Genomic DNA, 15,805 nt, shown 5'->3' with positions numbered 1-15,805 from the left:
TTTAAATCTTATCAGACTACATGAATGTGGAGTTCTGCCAGCGGGTGCTGTGTCTGTGTGTGGCCATGGGAATAAGGGTCCAACTGGGGGGGGGGGCACAGTTGGTCCACTTAGGGGGTGGTCAGTGTGACTTTTAACAACATACACTGTAATGACAGCTGGTGTATCTGCAACCACCCAAAAACACAGGATACAATCAGAGACATAAGTAAATGTTTCTAAACCTGACCAGTGCAGGTTTACTTTGAAACAAGATAAAAATACAGCAATTACTCCCATTATTTTAATGAAGTGTGTGCAGTCCTTCTGTGTCAGCTAAGAAAACATTTGGACCATAAATTTGGATGGCGGTAGTCATTTTTTAATGGTCTTGGAAATTTTCCTGCAGTTATATTACTATGGATGCTGCTTATTTCATTTTAGAAAGATTTTTATTTTGTGGGAAGCACAAGAGCGCCCTTTATGTTTCATTTTAAGTTGAGTCAGACTTTAATAAGACAAACACACATTAGGCAACATCTTAAGCAGTTTGCAACATAACGGAGTGAAAAATACTGCTGGAAATGATTCCAAGTGCAGTAACAGATTAGTCACATTCAAACAAAGAGCAGTCAAGTTAAAGAGTTGGTTAGGAATAATACCGGTTTTATCCCAAAAGTGCCACCAATTTATTCTGTGAATAAGCTGACAAATTTTCCGAGTCAGCCTGCACGCATTCTCTCAACTCGCCCTCTCTAATTTTTGTCCACATTCCATTAACTTCTCTCTCCCTGGCTATAAATATCCTGCATGTCAGATTGGAGGAGAGCAAGGGTTTTAGTTGCTTTAAGGAGAAAAAAGGACAAGATGGGGGAGGTAAGTATAGATAGATGGGGGGTAAATGGGAAAAGGGTGGGGGAGCTGAGGGCTTTTGCGGGGGTTTAGTTTAAATGAAAACAGGTGTGTTGTGGGACCAGTAAGAGGGGCAGTGGTTTCGGAGATGAGGGGGGCATATGTGTGTGAATCTGTGAGTTGTTGCTCTGCCTGTGATTTGGATGGATTTGGAATTTTGGAATTTGGGCCAGAGACCAGGAATTTGCATCCTGGGGGGTCAGTGAGAGGGGGTTTGGAGAGTGGAGGATGGCAGTACAGGGGGCCCGAGGGGGGGTAAGAATGGGCTGTCTCTCTCTCTCTCACTCTCACTCTCTCTCTCACTCTCCCTCCCTTTCCATGTGTTCAGCTGCTCCAGCTGTCGGTCTCCCCACTCACTCTCTCAGGGTCATGCAGGCAGGAGTTTAAGGGACCACTTCTGTACGCCAATTCATCCGGGACAACCACGGCCAGCAGCAGGAGATACTGGTCAGAGGGAGACCGAGAGACAAAAGATCCACCGGAAAAGATTAATCCGTGAGCTTTTCTGTGTTTCTTTACTGTCGTTATTCAAGATACAAGGCAAGATTTGTGTCAAACAGAGAACTGGTGGACGACTTACTATGTTTGTGAATGTTTTTGGGGGAAGTAACAGAGATAAGATACCCACTTTTCTGGTACAGGCCATACACGTCACAATTGTACCGCTGCTCTGCTGTCTGCTCTGCTGTCTGCTCTGCTGTCTGCTCTGCTCTGCTCTCCCAGCTACACTTGGCTCCAAGAGTCAAGATAATGTGGCACACAGTGTGTGTAGTTTGCTCCTTGGCTCTGTGTTGGAAACTGTAATAGGGGGGTAGACAGGAAGAGAGGCAGTGAGTCACAGGGCATGTATTATTGTACAGTATATTGCAAAATTCTTCCACCTCATCCCTCTTGTATAAATTCAGTGTCACAACCTCAGTTTTGTTAGTCATTTGGGAGAAAACAGGAAGAGAGTTTTTATAAGAGAAAGCAGCAGCGTCTGTTGAACAGAAGGAACAGGTGCCAGCATCGAACACAGTGAAAATCTTAAAACCTGGATGACGTCTCAGACGGTGTAGGAGACTGCCTCACTTCCATTTGACAGGGTATTTTATCACAGTTTACACAGTTACTCCTAATGGCTAACACATGACAGCTCCACCACCTCTGTAATTACTCTAGTGGGATTTTAAAGGGAACAGGAAGAAGTGCTCTTCATCATCTTGGGCCACGTTGTTTGCATTCACTGATACACACCAGCCCTTTATCGGCCTTCACAGAGACAGCCAGAGCAGCGTGGCCACTTGCTTTTATTACCGTTGCAGTGTGTGAGTTTCTCCTGCAATGGAGATTGTCACAACAGGCATTAGGCTGTGTGTGAGAAGCAGACTGCCCGATTGTGAAGACTCACCGCCACAGCGGTAACAGAGCACAGCAGGAGTGCCTGGGAACATGGCTGCTCCACACACAGCTCCACGCACAGCTGAGCAGAACAACACAACGCTAGCTATGTATAAACTACAAGATGTGACCATTTGGTGTGTGTGTGTGTGTGTGGTCCAGCTGTGTGTTTTTTTCTGGTCCTTATGTGGTCACATTTATAAGCCATCTGACATTTTGCTTAATAAATTGTGCTGACTATGTAAAAATGGGACAGCCTGTTGTTAGTGAGGCCAAGCCAACCTCCAAATATTGGTTTGTGTTTGATACATCAATAGATGCTATGTAAATAAAGTATACAGATATTTTTTGAGGTATGAACTGTGCCTAGTTAAAAATTATTATTCATTATCAATTCATCTATTATTTCTTGAAATTTGTATTATTTGCTGTGACGAAGTAGTAAAAATTGCTAAAGTCTGAGGTGGTGTTGATTATCCAACCATCAGGTTTTTTAAGGATTTAGAAAATGAACCTATATTTAGACTTGAAAGGGTGGAACTAATGAATTGGATGGATTTTTGCTTGAAAAATGACCAAACTGGTTAACAGTTACCATACTGTTACTATTCTGTTGATCGGCTGATTTATTAACTGACTAATTTATCCCGTGTAATTATATTTAATTTTTATCAGTTTCACCAGTACAGGTAATGTGAACATGGTACAACAGGTGTTGTGTAGCGGCAGCATTGGAGAGGTTGTGTTAGCGTGAACCTGTGAACATTTCAATGCCAGTCCAAACCCACATGTTGAACTTCTGCACCAGGGACACATTCTCTGCCATCCTCCTACACAATGAGCAGAGATGAGAGGTTGGGTAGCTATGGCTGCAGATTTGGCACCAGCTGTCCTCTTATATGAAACATGGGGGTTTCCCAGAACCTGATACCCTGGGAACCACTGCCATGGCAGGGCATCCCAGCTGAGAACTGGCGCCCACATCCTTGCCACGGGCATTCCAGAGGTCCACCGCCACTCGGTCTGCAGCGACAGCAAGGCAACACCCATGCATCCCTGCTGCCCAGCCTCAGTGGTCAATGAGTGACTGGACCCTGGACTGAGGGTCAATTTGTTTTCGGATGGTTTTGGCCAAAATTCTTGCTGGCTGTAAGTGGCTGCTTGACCAGTTCATCACATACTGTGGTCGTCAGATTGCACAGTGGTATGTGTGACTGTCTGTGATTTCAAAGTGAAGGCATGTTTTGCTTCTTTTCTCCATGCAATGGTCACAAATGGCATGTTATGTCATTCGCTGAGAATGTGAGGGTGTCCACATCAGCCTGCGGACTTCTGTTTGTCCCTATGTGAAATACAACAATAAGCAGTGCCTGTAAATGTGGCGTCTGGAGTTTATACAAGAGCGTGTGTCTATGCACGCAGACAGGCAGGGATTATAACTTTCCTGTCATGTATTTTAACTGGAGCACACTTGACTTTGCAAACAACACTTGCTTAGAACATAATTTTCATTTCTGCAGTGGGCCGGGGGGGGGTTTATAGGTCTTTTTGTCTATGGAAGCTGGAATAGGTGATTTGTTTATGTTTAGAGTCAACTGAAACACTTATAGCTTCTCTCTGGGCACATTAACTGAAGGATGGCTGTGTTTCTGCTGGGAGAGAAGCCAAGTCTGTCGGAGCACAGAGCAAACATAATACACCATAAAACTACCTCAAAAATACACTCCACTCCACACAACACTGTGGAAAAGACCAGTGTTAGTGAAAGGGTTGAGACTTTTAAGTATCAGGACCTCAATGTCAAAATACTGTTTTGATTTAGTTCGGTCAAAATTCAGGTTAAGTCAAAGTAAATGACTACAAGCGAAAGGTATTCAAACTTCCCAAATGAAGAATACCTTCCTGAGTGCAGATCCCAATGTTCTGAAAAGATGACAACATTTTAGTTTTATGTGCAAAAGAAAATATTTTGGTTTCAAAAGTTTAGATGTAATTTGTTGCATGTGTTGTGTTGCAGCCTTGACATTGCTTTTCATCACCTCATACGAAACTCCTACTACACCTACTACCTTGAGAGTGTGATACCATAAAATGGAAATACTTAAGGAGAGTACTTTTATATTACAGAGACATAACACAGCACCTACAGAGGAGTTTTCCTGTTATACAGTCAAATTAACTTGAAGCTGATCTCAGAGACTGAAGCAGTTAAACGAGACAGACTGTTGTATTATGAGCTCCCACTGACACCACTCTGATACGCAGTAAACCGAACCTCTGGAGGCGAGACTATCATTCCACTGAGTTGTACTCTGCCAGCCTGCAGACACAGAGGACTTTCTGTGAGCTGCTAATATGAAAGTATTTTTCTGATGTTGACTTTGTTATTTTCTGCTGAAGTATGGGATGTATGTCACAGTGTTTATGTTTTTACCTGACAGGTTGATTTATTCCATTAATTCTTGCTGTGATCAAGGGGGGACTGTTTGATTCACAGAGAAACGGGCCCAAATACCTGACTCACTGTTTGACTACTGAAAAACTGACTTCAGTGTTCTTGCTTAAAGATAATATACCTATTTCAGCTGTGGGAGCAGCGTAAAGCACCTGTGTGTGTTGAGACTGAATAGAAGCGTTTTGTGAAGTCTAAATTGCCTATTTTTATGTCTTTTTTCATTCTTTTTACAGATATCACTTTCTGGCTGCTCTGTCCATCACAAAGTCTCGTCTTCAAGGCTGCACTACCTGTCTGATAGTCTGTGTGTGTGTGTGTGTGTGTGTGTATGTGTGTGTGTGTGTGTGTGCGTGTGTGTGCGCGCATGTGTGTTTGTTTGTGTGCATGTAGTAGGTGTGTTCTTATTGTGTCTCCTGTCATTTAATGTATTAGTATGCAGGGTGTTTGTGTGTCAAACTTGTGCGTGTGCATATGTGTGTCTGTGCTCCTCCGCAGTGTTATTTCTCAGCCACCTACAGAAAGTGACACCTACACGGTAAGGACAGATGAATCTCTCTCCCTCCTTATCTTCTCTCACTGCTTTTTTTTAATTTCATATCACAGCTGTCAGCTGATGTTATATATTCTCTGTGATGAAATCTTGGCCTGACATCATCTTTATTTTTTTTTATCCTCATCTTTAATATTCAAAAGCTGTTTTCCAGCACTTCCATCATTTTATAGTAGTTCAGTGAGGGGTTATTTTAGTTTTAATTCCATGTTCCTTTAGGCTGCACTTTTCTTTCCATGCTGCTTCCAGCAATATATTTTCTTCCCAGAATGATAATGACCCTTTTTCCAAACAGTGGCTTTCCAGTCTTTGTTTTTGAAGTGACATTTGGTTTAAGGAAAGCTGTTTAAAATGTCAAATTTCCTTTAACAGCGGCAGACTTCTTGTCTTTCTGGGCCAGAGCTCCTACACGAATTCAGAGGAAACACACTCCTCTGTCCTCTGCTGTTTTTTTTTTTTCATGCCCCAATACTGGGAAGTGTATTATGCATTATGAATATATTATGCAACTTTTACTCAGAGGGACTATTCAGATCTTTCTTTCCACTATTGACTTTAACTCTCCTTTTCTCTCTGCTGCTTTTTGTAGGAATGCACAGATGGGTATCATTGGGACCCACAGACTGAACACTGCAAAGGTAAAACTCATCAACCTGCAGTTATTTCACCTCAAAGCCCAGTTCTTTGTACAGTAAAAGCCTTGAGTACTGCTTATGCCCTGTCTTTTCCTTTTGATCAATTTCAGTGATCAAATATCTGTGTCTTTGTCTATTGTCAGACGTAAATGAGTGTGAGACAATTCCAGATGCCTGTAAAGGGGAAATGAAATGCTTCAACCACTATGGCGGGTACCTGTGCCTCCCTCGCTCTGCATCAGTCATCCCAGCTCCGGAGCCCCAAATTACACCCACCGAGCCCTTTAACCCCTGCCCTCTGGGCTACGAGCCGCAGGGAGACAGCTGTGTGGGTGGGTGTCTGGTTTGTCTGGGTCTGGGGGGTTAGAGGTGGACAGGTGGTGCCAGGATGAGTGATCATTAAGCACGTTTGTGTGTGTGTATGTGTGATTGGGTAAATTTACTGTTGAGGGCTGCAGACTGTGAGGGACAGGTGGCCGTGGCAGGTGCTGCAGTCTTTGTGGGTGTCCCCACTGGGGGGACAGACAGAATGTAAGAATGTGGAAGATTTCACACAAGGACAGCTGCTAAGACCTGACAAACCTACAAGAGCTGGAGCTCGGCAAGGCAGTCATCTGAGTCTACATGAGATGGCAACTATGACTCAACATGATGTGTTACTCTCAATTGTTGGGTGCAAATGAGAGGAGCAGAGTAGTGGACACTCTGCTGCCCTCTAATAGTGTGTCACAGTGTGAGTGATGCTGTGTTCATGTACCACAAACCACAGATATGAAAATGTCTGTCCCTGTCTCACCTCACCCACAAACACAGATGTCGATGAATGCGAGCGAGATGAACATGACTGCCAACCCAGCCAGCAGTGTATCAACTCACTGGGTGCCTTCACCTGCCAGTGTCCGGATGGCTACCGCAAGGTTGGCACGGAGTGCATCGGTGAGATAATCTGAATTTCTCCTTTAACTAGTTCAGTGAAATAGGTCTAAATGTGGATACTCAGAAAAATATTTTAGTGCAAGGCCTGTGAAGAAATTTGTTTTAGCTGCAGGGGTGAGTTCAGCTTCTTCTGATCTTATTTCTCTATGTCAGACATCGATGAGTGCAGGTACAGATACTGCCAACATCGCTGTGTCAACGTCCCGGGGTCCTTCTCCTGTCAGTGTGAACCTGGCTTCCAGCTGGCAGGAAACAACCGCTCCTGTGTTGGTGAGTGAAGTGCTAAGATAATTCAGGCCACTTGAATAAAATCAAACTCCCAATTCTATGAAGAAAGGTCCTGTATTTTTATTGTTACATAGAGATAATTGTAGTATCAAATAGTTACTATCAAAAGTTAAATTATTACCCTTTTATTAGTACAAGATCATTAATGCCTAAACATAATTTTGTTTGAACAAATTTAATGCTATAGTGAGTGGAGTTGATTTTAACTTGTATACTTTACTGTATACTGTACTGCAGTTTCATCTGTACTGTGTTTTCACAAATCATTTAATATAATATAATGTCATTTGGATATTATCTGTAGGGCACATAGAGCAAGATGAAAGTTTGTTGCTAGGAAGGTAATAACTGAGTCTGGTCCTTTTTTTTACAGCCAATCATACATGTTTTATATGGAAAATCTTAGTAAGATAACTAGTAGCTATAGGCTTAGTAACATTGGTTAGTTAACTCTATGTATTAGTATGATTTTCAAATGCTGAATAAATGATTTCCCCCAAATAATCTGCCGTATGATCGCATGCAGTCTGATCGTGTTTAGCTGCCAGCTGCCTTGCAACTGTAACAACATGTCCCTTGTCTGTTCCCACATGTTGACTCATTATTGCTAACAGCTAACTGGCACACAACACGGTGTAACATCGCCTCAATTTAAATCATGGAGAAATACCATATTGATCAAGTTTCAATTACGTCGGAAAACAGTTCATGATGGTTCATGATTATTTCTAATTGCAAACTGACAAGGGGAAAAGTGTTTGAGCTTTTGATCGCTAGCCTATAAAAACATTTGTGATATGTTCTTGGATTTCCAGCCTGTTCTGACACACATTATGGAGCATTCAAATGTGACACCCACAATGTACCATCAAATCTGCTCTGTCTCCTCTCAGATGTGAATGAATGTGACATGGGTGCCCCTTGCTCCCAGAGGTGTTACAACACTTATGGCACCTTTCTCTGTCGCTGTGACCAGGGCTACGAGCTGGGGGCTGATGGCTTTGCTTGTAACGGTGAGACACCCTCATGTCTATCTCTGCGTGACTCTATCTTCTGTGTGGACAGCTAATAAAACTTTGAACTTCGCAGACATTGATGAATGCAGCTACTCCAGTTACCTTTGCCAGTATCAGTGTGTCAATGAGCCAGGCAAGTTTTCCTGTGTGTGCCCTGAGGGATACCAGCTGCTGGGAACCAGACTATGTCAGGGTAAGCACACCTGCCCCGATTTCCTCCCAAAACTAACACCTTCCTGCCTGAGTCAACACTAATTCGTTGACAGCAGCTCTGTTCCTACACACTGTCCTGTTCCTGTTTGGTCAAACATCACAAGCAGTTTTTTTTTCTCTGCAGATATAAACGAATGTGAGACAGGTGAGCATCACTGTGGTGAGACCCAGACGTGTGTGAATATCCACGGTGGATACCGGTGTGTGGACACCAACAGATGTCAAGAGCCATACATCCAGGTGTCTGAAAAGTGAGTGACACCTCATAAAAGCTTGTGTGTTCATACACAAACACACACTTTAACACATCTTTCCCCAATTACTGAAATATGCGCTGGCCCAAACTCAGAATATAATCAACCCCTGTAGTGAGTATGGCTCAAACTGCGAGGTTACTTTTTCCATTTGAGAGTTTAACTTTGCGACCGTTTCTTTTCAACACCATGAAGCGCAATAAGAAAACTATTACTGGTGTGAACAAATGTTGGATTTGTAACAGGTGTGGGTCACTATTTACACATCTCAGAAGATTTGGCTTTCAAAAGTCAGTTTTAGAAAAACATGAGAGAAAAATAGCTTCTGTTCAATCTATTTGTTTAGAATTTAGGAAATATTTACTTGTTCTCTTACTCCATCTGCTGGTTTATTTATGAATTACTGTTGGTGTTTCTGAGCTCCTACTGTGGTGGAAGGACTACTGTTGGTCCCTAAAGTTTACAGTCAGTCAGAGCCTCAAATGGCACTGAACATTTTTAATTATATCTATTATAAAAGAATAAAATGACGACAAATGACGAACAACTACTCAGAGATACAAAATCACCATGAATGAATCCAAATCACTGACCTTTTTCCCTCCCATGTGTCCAGCCGCTGTGTTTGTCCCGTCAGCAAGCCTGCATGTAGAGATATGCCCTTCTCCATCGTCCACCGCTATATGACCATCACCTCAGAGCGCTCTGTGCCCTCAGACATCTTCCAGATTCAAGCCACCAGCGTGTCTCCAGGGGCTTACAACACCTTCCGCATCCGGTCTGGAGATGAAAACGGAGACTTCTACATCAGGGTGAGAGCCGTTGCAGAGTACAGCACAAAGAAGAACATAGTGTTGCTGTAACCTGATGGTGACTGTTCAGCTGATGTATGCAAAATGTGTGAAACACTGAACACTCACATTGAACATTGAGTGCTAGTTAGAGAAAATCCTATGAAATGATTCCAAATTTTCAAACAATCTCAAAAAATATGTAGATTAGATTAGGTAGGCAATATTCATTCATTCATTCATTCATCTTATACCGCTTTTCCATTTCCGGAGCCAATCCCAGCTCACGCAGGGAGAGGGCGGGGTCACCCTGGACAGGTCGCCAGTCCATCACAGGGCCAACATACAGAGACAGACACAGACCAACAACCACTCACACTCCAATAAACACTCAGGCCTACAGGCAACTTACAGGGTCCTGCAATACAGTTAATTATAATTGTTTTCTTTCATAAGTGCTTGTCTTATAATACAGATAATAGAGATACTAGTTCCCTCTGATGTAGACGTTAACTCAGAAATATTTATCTTGTCTTCTCCAGCAAATCAATAATATCAGTGCCATGCTGGTGCTGGCCCGAGCTGTGTCGGGGCCCCGAGAGTACACACTGGACCTGGAGATGGTGTCAGTAAACCCTCTGCTCAGCTACCACGGCAGCTCTGCTCTCAGACTCTCCATCTTCGTTGGGCCTTACAGCTTTTAAGGAGGAGGAGCAGGTGGAAGAAGTAGAAGGCTGGAGGGAAACCGAGAAGATGGAGAGAAACATTTACAGAGTAAAAAGAAGCAGTCAATGCAGTTCAACCAGCCACTGTGATGTTACGCTCTTAGCTTTCTGTACTAAGAAAGTCAGTGTGTATGAATATACATGCAGCCAATATGCAAATACATGTAGCAGTTATGTCTCACAGTTAAGGGCAGCCTTAAAATCAATAGTTCAAATTGTTTTTTTTTTTTTTAGATCATGTTTGATGTTATTTTTATCTTATACCTGCTGACAGCATCATTCTATGGTCAGTGTGTATAAAAGGGATTTCTTTCCTCTCTCGTGATCAGGATTATAACAAATCTGTACTGTCAGGAGGAGTGATTCACACCCAGCGTCTTTTACATCCTTATTTTCAGTTCCACTCTGTTTGCCACTTTATTCTTGTCAGCCCTGTTTCCTGTTGACAGAATAAACTCAGTCCAGACCTCTACCCTCTTCTTTCACCCTTCTGTCATTCCGATTCTCAAGCTCTCCCAAACTGCCATTCTTAAGATTGTTCACATTGCTGATCATGTTGTACTTTGTATTTTTTTGTCTAAAATTTGGAACCCAAATAAAACAATATACCTTTATATCTCTGCGTCACAGTCAGACCCATCACACGTTCTTTCTCTGTGTCTCTATCCTGCAGCATCATCCTTCTGGGATTCCTTTTTTTATGCCTTTTTATTTCAGCCAGTAACTGGCAGAGAGGCCGACAGGGAACAGGGAGAGACAGGGAAAAACCTGCAGCAAAGGCCGCTGTCTGGATTTAAACCAGGGACACTATGATTACATGTAACGCACTCTTTAAGACACTTATATTGTATATCATGGTAAACATCTTCACTGTGTTTATTTGGCCAAATAACCAGTCCCTGGTTTGATCTGCAGCTGTGGCTCAGTCAGTCCATCATCCCTGTTTATGAAACACCACAAGTGTTAAAATAGCTGCAATGGACCGTCGTCCACAGGACCAGTACAACCACCATCACTGTTTAATCTTCTATTACCAACAGCTACAAGTTAGCATACCCCAGAGCTGCAAGGAGTTTTCTGAATCCTGCCCCGCCAAAGTAAACAGGTTTCAACATGAAGCAGCGTGTGCAGGCTCGGTGGACAGTCAGGTCGATTCACCCAGATGGGCCCCGACACAGAGGAGATTCAGCACCGTGTTCAAATATACTGCAGCTACTTCTACACACACACCCAACATGATTTATTCACTTCTGTCTAAAATAACCAGCAGCTAATGTTTTCCTGATTTCTGTGCTCTGTAATCATACAGGAAATAGCAGTCTTCTCTCATCTTCACAAATTACTTATATTTTTTTCATTTCTGTGTGAGAAAGAGCTCAATTAGATCTCATATCTGCCCCCTAATACTGTGACAGTTGGGAGAAAAGGCAGCCAATGTGTGCAGTGCAAATTACACTAGATTGATGCTCTGCAGCTTGATCTTTCTTTTTTTTTTTTTTTTTTTTGTCACAGCATTTCACGTGTGAACTAATTCTACTGACCCACACAAGGAAAAAAAAAATCTGAGAAGAGAAGAGCAGAAAAACGGAGAGTGAGGGGAAAGCCCTTATTTTACAGTCCACTGCTGTATCCTGTCCGACAAAAACACACAAATATACCACACACACCTCCCATCTGTCTTCACTGGCATGGGGGGGGGGGGGTGACTCACACACACAGCCCTTTTTATGTAACAGGAGCAGATATTCAGCCGCCAGGAGGCAGCAGATCCCACAGATCTCCTCTCACAGCAGCAGTCCAGGAATAGCAACAACCTGAGGAGACACTGTCGGTTTTATAACCGAGTAGTGAGCCTACATTTTCGCCTGTTTTTCATGAACTCGTGCACCTGTAGGAGGAAAAAGTGATGACAACTTTTTCTCCCTCTCACAAGTAAGCCGTGATACAGAAACTGTAATGTGCAAATACATTCCAAACTCTGATATATATTGTAAAGGAGACTTTTTTCTTACATAATTTGGCGTCTTGTGATGATGGACACTGTAGATGACAGGTCCTGGTGATGGTGTTAAACCGTGCTGCACGGTGGGAGATGTTCCTGTGGGCACCAAGTCACAGCGAAAACCTGAGGAACACAGGATCCGTGTGACGGGTGAACTGGCCAACCAGGAACAACAGAACAGTCAAGAGGCCTCGCCTGGAAACTCCACACTAACCTAAAGATACACAAAATAGCCTAAATGGAAAGAAAAACACACAAAGGATGGCAATCCATAATGAGAAAAACAAATGAAAAGCAATCAAAATTAGATACTTCACAGCAAACTATATATAAATAAATAAAAAGAAGCAGAATGACCAGAGGAAAAAAAAAAAAAGAAACACGGAACAAACATGTGTGATAAAATGGCCACAAAGAGAAGACTTAAGATTAATGCAAAACAGCTAAAAATAGACATATATTTGGGACAATGTGACACTAAACATAAGAAGAAAAAACCATACATTTCTAAAAATAGATGCAAATAAAATAAAAATAGACACCAAACAATGAAGGAAAGACACAAAACAATTATATGAGTGGCAAAACGTACTGTAACAGCCCCGTGGGCCCAGAGGAGTCTGTGGACGTGAAGTTACTGTAAATTGTGTGCATGTGTATGGTAGGCCTGTGTTTGTACCCAGCATGCCGCTGCCTGTGTTTATGTGTGTTTATATTTGTTTGTGTGTCTGCATTTGGAGGGTGTGGGTGTTGACATAGGGGGGCATGTGTGTGTGTGTGCGCGGCAGTGCCCACAACGACGAGTGGGAGGAGTGTTTGGGGTGGCAGAGGGCAGTGCTGGAACGCCTTGTCCTCATTTTTTGGCACCTTCACATGACTATGATCTCATCTCTGGGCAAGTCGTGGCCAGTAGGCCGCAGTGGGGGACTGCATGGGGCCGGAAGCGGAGAAAAGGGCTCAGACCGTTGGGGCAGAGTTCACTAACAGCTCCAGTGCAACAGAAACAAACATGGTGGATAGAGAAGACACCTCTCCATGTTATGCAGCATTCACTTGACACATGAGGCTGTGATGGAGGAGCAGTGTGTTCCCCTTTGATCTTCTCCTATTGCATTACAAAAAGCTCTCCATTCCTCTCCTCTCCACTACACCACAATGCAGGTATTATATTTATGAATGAACGAGTGAGGTGGAGTGTCATCTCCCTCCACCCACACCTCCTGATCACTGAGATTAGTTCATTAATGAAGAGAGCAGGCAGTGGGATCCGTGGGACATCGAAAACAGGCTGCACAATACAAAGAGGGCCTGTGATCAGGGAGTGTAAATTAGTGAAGGCACAAGGCAGGAGAGAGCTCTCCTTTGGAGTTTATAGATAGTGAGATCAGACAGGTAGGGCAGTTACACAAAGCTACATAAACAACCACATTTTTGTGTCCATTCAAAGAACAAAACACATTTGAATTTCTATCAGATGACATTTACAGACCAATCAATACATACAAATTTTTGCTTTGAAGTAAACTAATCATGCCACCCACAAGGAAATTAAACATTCACACAGAATATTACACCCGTGGTCAATTTTTCTTTTTCTTTGGATTGGATTTCAATTTTTTTGATCAGTGCAGATAGTTGAAGGGTTGTTGAAAAGATGGATGTGGATTAGATAAGATAAATGAAATATAGATATACACTGTCAAGATGTTGGTTTTTGTGGTGTTAGCTCAAAATGTACATTTATATTTCAGTGTTAGATATTTTTAATTTATTTTTTTTTAATTTTTATTTAATTTTATATTAGTACTTCAGTTTAAACTTTGCTGATATATTTTATACTTTCCTTCTTCTTAAGACTTTTTGAATGGGAACATATGTAACGAAAAGCAATTTCCCCTTGGTGATCAATGAAGTCTTTCTGATTCTGATTATTCAGTTTTCTACCATAATGACCAATGAACACTTCTTGATTTAACTTGTCATTCTGGAGGACATGAATTGTGTTTCTGCTGAACTGGCTGCTACCCTAGTTCATGTAAACTGGGTGAACAAAATAGTACAAACATTCAAATCACACAATATTACTCAACAGCCCTGTCGACTGCACCCAGATGACGATCTCTGAAATATTGTGAACAAAGACTGAACGCTATAACTTTCATGGAGGAAGGAGTCATATAAGTGAGATTTTATTGGACGGTATCAGCTGGTTGTACCTTTTAAACTACCAGCAGCTGTTTAATTGTGCCTGAATAAAGGACAAATATATTTGCATAAAGTGTTTTGATTGAATTTTCTATTATTTAGGAATAAATCCTGTGGGATTTTCTTCTTCTTCTTAACATAAACATTTGTCAGAGCAGAGGTGAGCTGCACATATCACCCAGAAGCCTCCATGTGAAATGCTCGACAAATTTTCCCCCTGTGATAGAATATCATTTGTTTCTTGTTAACTCTGGAAATAATTAGCCTATCAGTCTCATCCAATTACAAGTTCAGTTGCTAAGTATGTTCATCTCCTCGGGTCAGTGTAATCTCCCATGAACACCGCAGGAATTTAGTGTGGGGGGATCGCCACAAGCAGGATAATGGGTCACATGTAAGTGATTAGCAAGAGAGTAATTAAAAAAAATGACTGCACGTACAGCATGGACTCTAACCCCAGCCTCTGTTGAGATTCAGAAGCAAATAAAAACACAGAAGCCCCTAGAACACTTGAACACGGTGTTTGTCACTCACACAAACAAAAGTTAAGCTGCGTTACATGAGAGCTGTTAAGACTTCAGGTCCAGATGAGAGCCCCCTCCCACCCCAGCACAGCTCTCCTCTTTCAGGAGCCTTGGATGGATTATATAAGGCTATAAAGCAGACCTTATCCATGCCTACTCTACTTTCAATTTCTTTACTCGTTGAGTAAATGTGGTTACCAAGAAACGACAACGTGTTGCTATGGCTGTGTGGGTGTATGGCGGCAAAAGGGACCTATGCTGAAAAGACATTCAGCCCTGAGAAAAATAACAGAAATGAAGAAAAGTGAAAGGTATGTGAACGGCAGGGAGCAGGAGAGCTGGGGAGAGGGATTTGGAAAAAAAAAAAAAAAAAACAACAACCCCACAAACTGATGCCTGTGAAAGAGGTATTTAGGCTGTGGCTTTTAGTTGCTAAGGTGTTTTTGGAGGATTTAGATTAAGAGCAGCTCACTATGAGTTCAACTGTGTTGGATTCTAACTAAAGTAAATTGTTTTCACTGAAGTACAATTACTACAGATTTGAATTATTTATACAACATATAATAAGTAAATAATTATCCAGTGGTGATGAACTCATCAACGCTCAGGTAGTTAATATCTAGTTATAGACTACACATTATTTGGAAGTGAGGCGCTTTTCATAATGAGTAAACATATTTTAGTACATCAAGTAAATTTTATATTATTAAGGGAAAAGGTCTGAGTAGTTCCACTGACACTAACCCCATCTAAATAAAACATGCTGATGAATAAAAATCCTGTGTTTATGGACAGAAGTATGATCAACAAATGTAGTTCAAGTAAAAGTAAAAAGGTCGGTCCGCTTCAGAAATGACTTGATTATCTGGTTAATCCTGAGGCATCAAGACACGTGTGGCCCCAGCAGCCATCTTTGGGTTTGTAGTTTCATTGTTATCCA

General features: G+C 42.1%; 1 protein-coding gene across 1 annotated transcript; it reads left to right on the top strand.

Annotated features, from left to right (window-relative positions):
* Positions 1–1,234: 1,234 nt before the first annotated feature.
* On the top strand, positions 1,235–10,748 carry efemp2a (EGF containing fibulin extracellular matrix protein 2a). Its single transcript, XM_029512573.1, has 11 exons — positions 1,235–1,386; positions 4,960–5,261; positions 5,866–5,914; positions 6,055–6,243; positions 6,725–6,847; positions 7,001–7,117; positions 8,029–8,148; positions 8,225–8,344; positions 8,489–8,615; positions 9,235–9,430; positions 9,952–10,748. Exons 2-11 carry the CDS (start codon positions 5,160–5,162, stop codon positions 10,111–10,113), a joined length of 1,305 nt encoding a protein of 434 aa, XP_029368433.1. The 5' UTR covers positions 1,235–1,386; positions 4,960–5,159; the 3' UTR covers positions 10,114–10,748.
* The last annotated feature ends 5,057 nt before the right edge of the window (positions 10,749–15,805 follow it).

The sequence above is a fragment of the Echeneis naucrates genome, chromosome 10 (genome assembly GCF_900963305.1).
Source record: "Echeneis naucrates chromosome 10, fEcheNa1.1, whole genome shotgun sequence".
Classification (NCBI taxonomy): domain Eukaryota; kingdom Metazoa; phylum Chordata; class Actinopteri; order Carangiformes; family Echeneidae; genus Echeneis; species Echeneis naucrates.
The sequence above is the reverse complement of the archived record's forward strand: the minus strand, read 5'-3'. Positions and strand labels throughout refer to the sequence as shown.

Bases quoted from the DNA above. Each gene is read 5' to 3' on its own strand.
- efemp2a (XM_029512573.1), top strand. From the start codon at position 5,160: ATGCAGGGTGTTTGTGTGTCAAACTTGTGCGTGTGCATATGTGTGTCT. The intron at 5,262-5,865 runs GTAAGGACAGAT...TGCTTTTTGTAG, and splicing joins CAGAAAGTGACACCTACACG to GAATGCACAGATGGGTATCA. The intron at 5,915-6,054 runs GTAAAACTCATC...GTCTATTGTCAG, and splicing joins ACAGACTGAACACTGCAAAG to ACGTAAATGAGTGTGAGACA.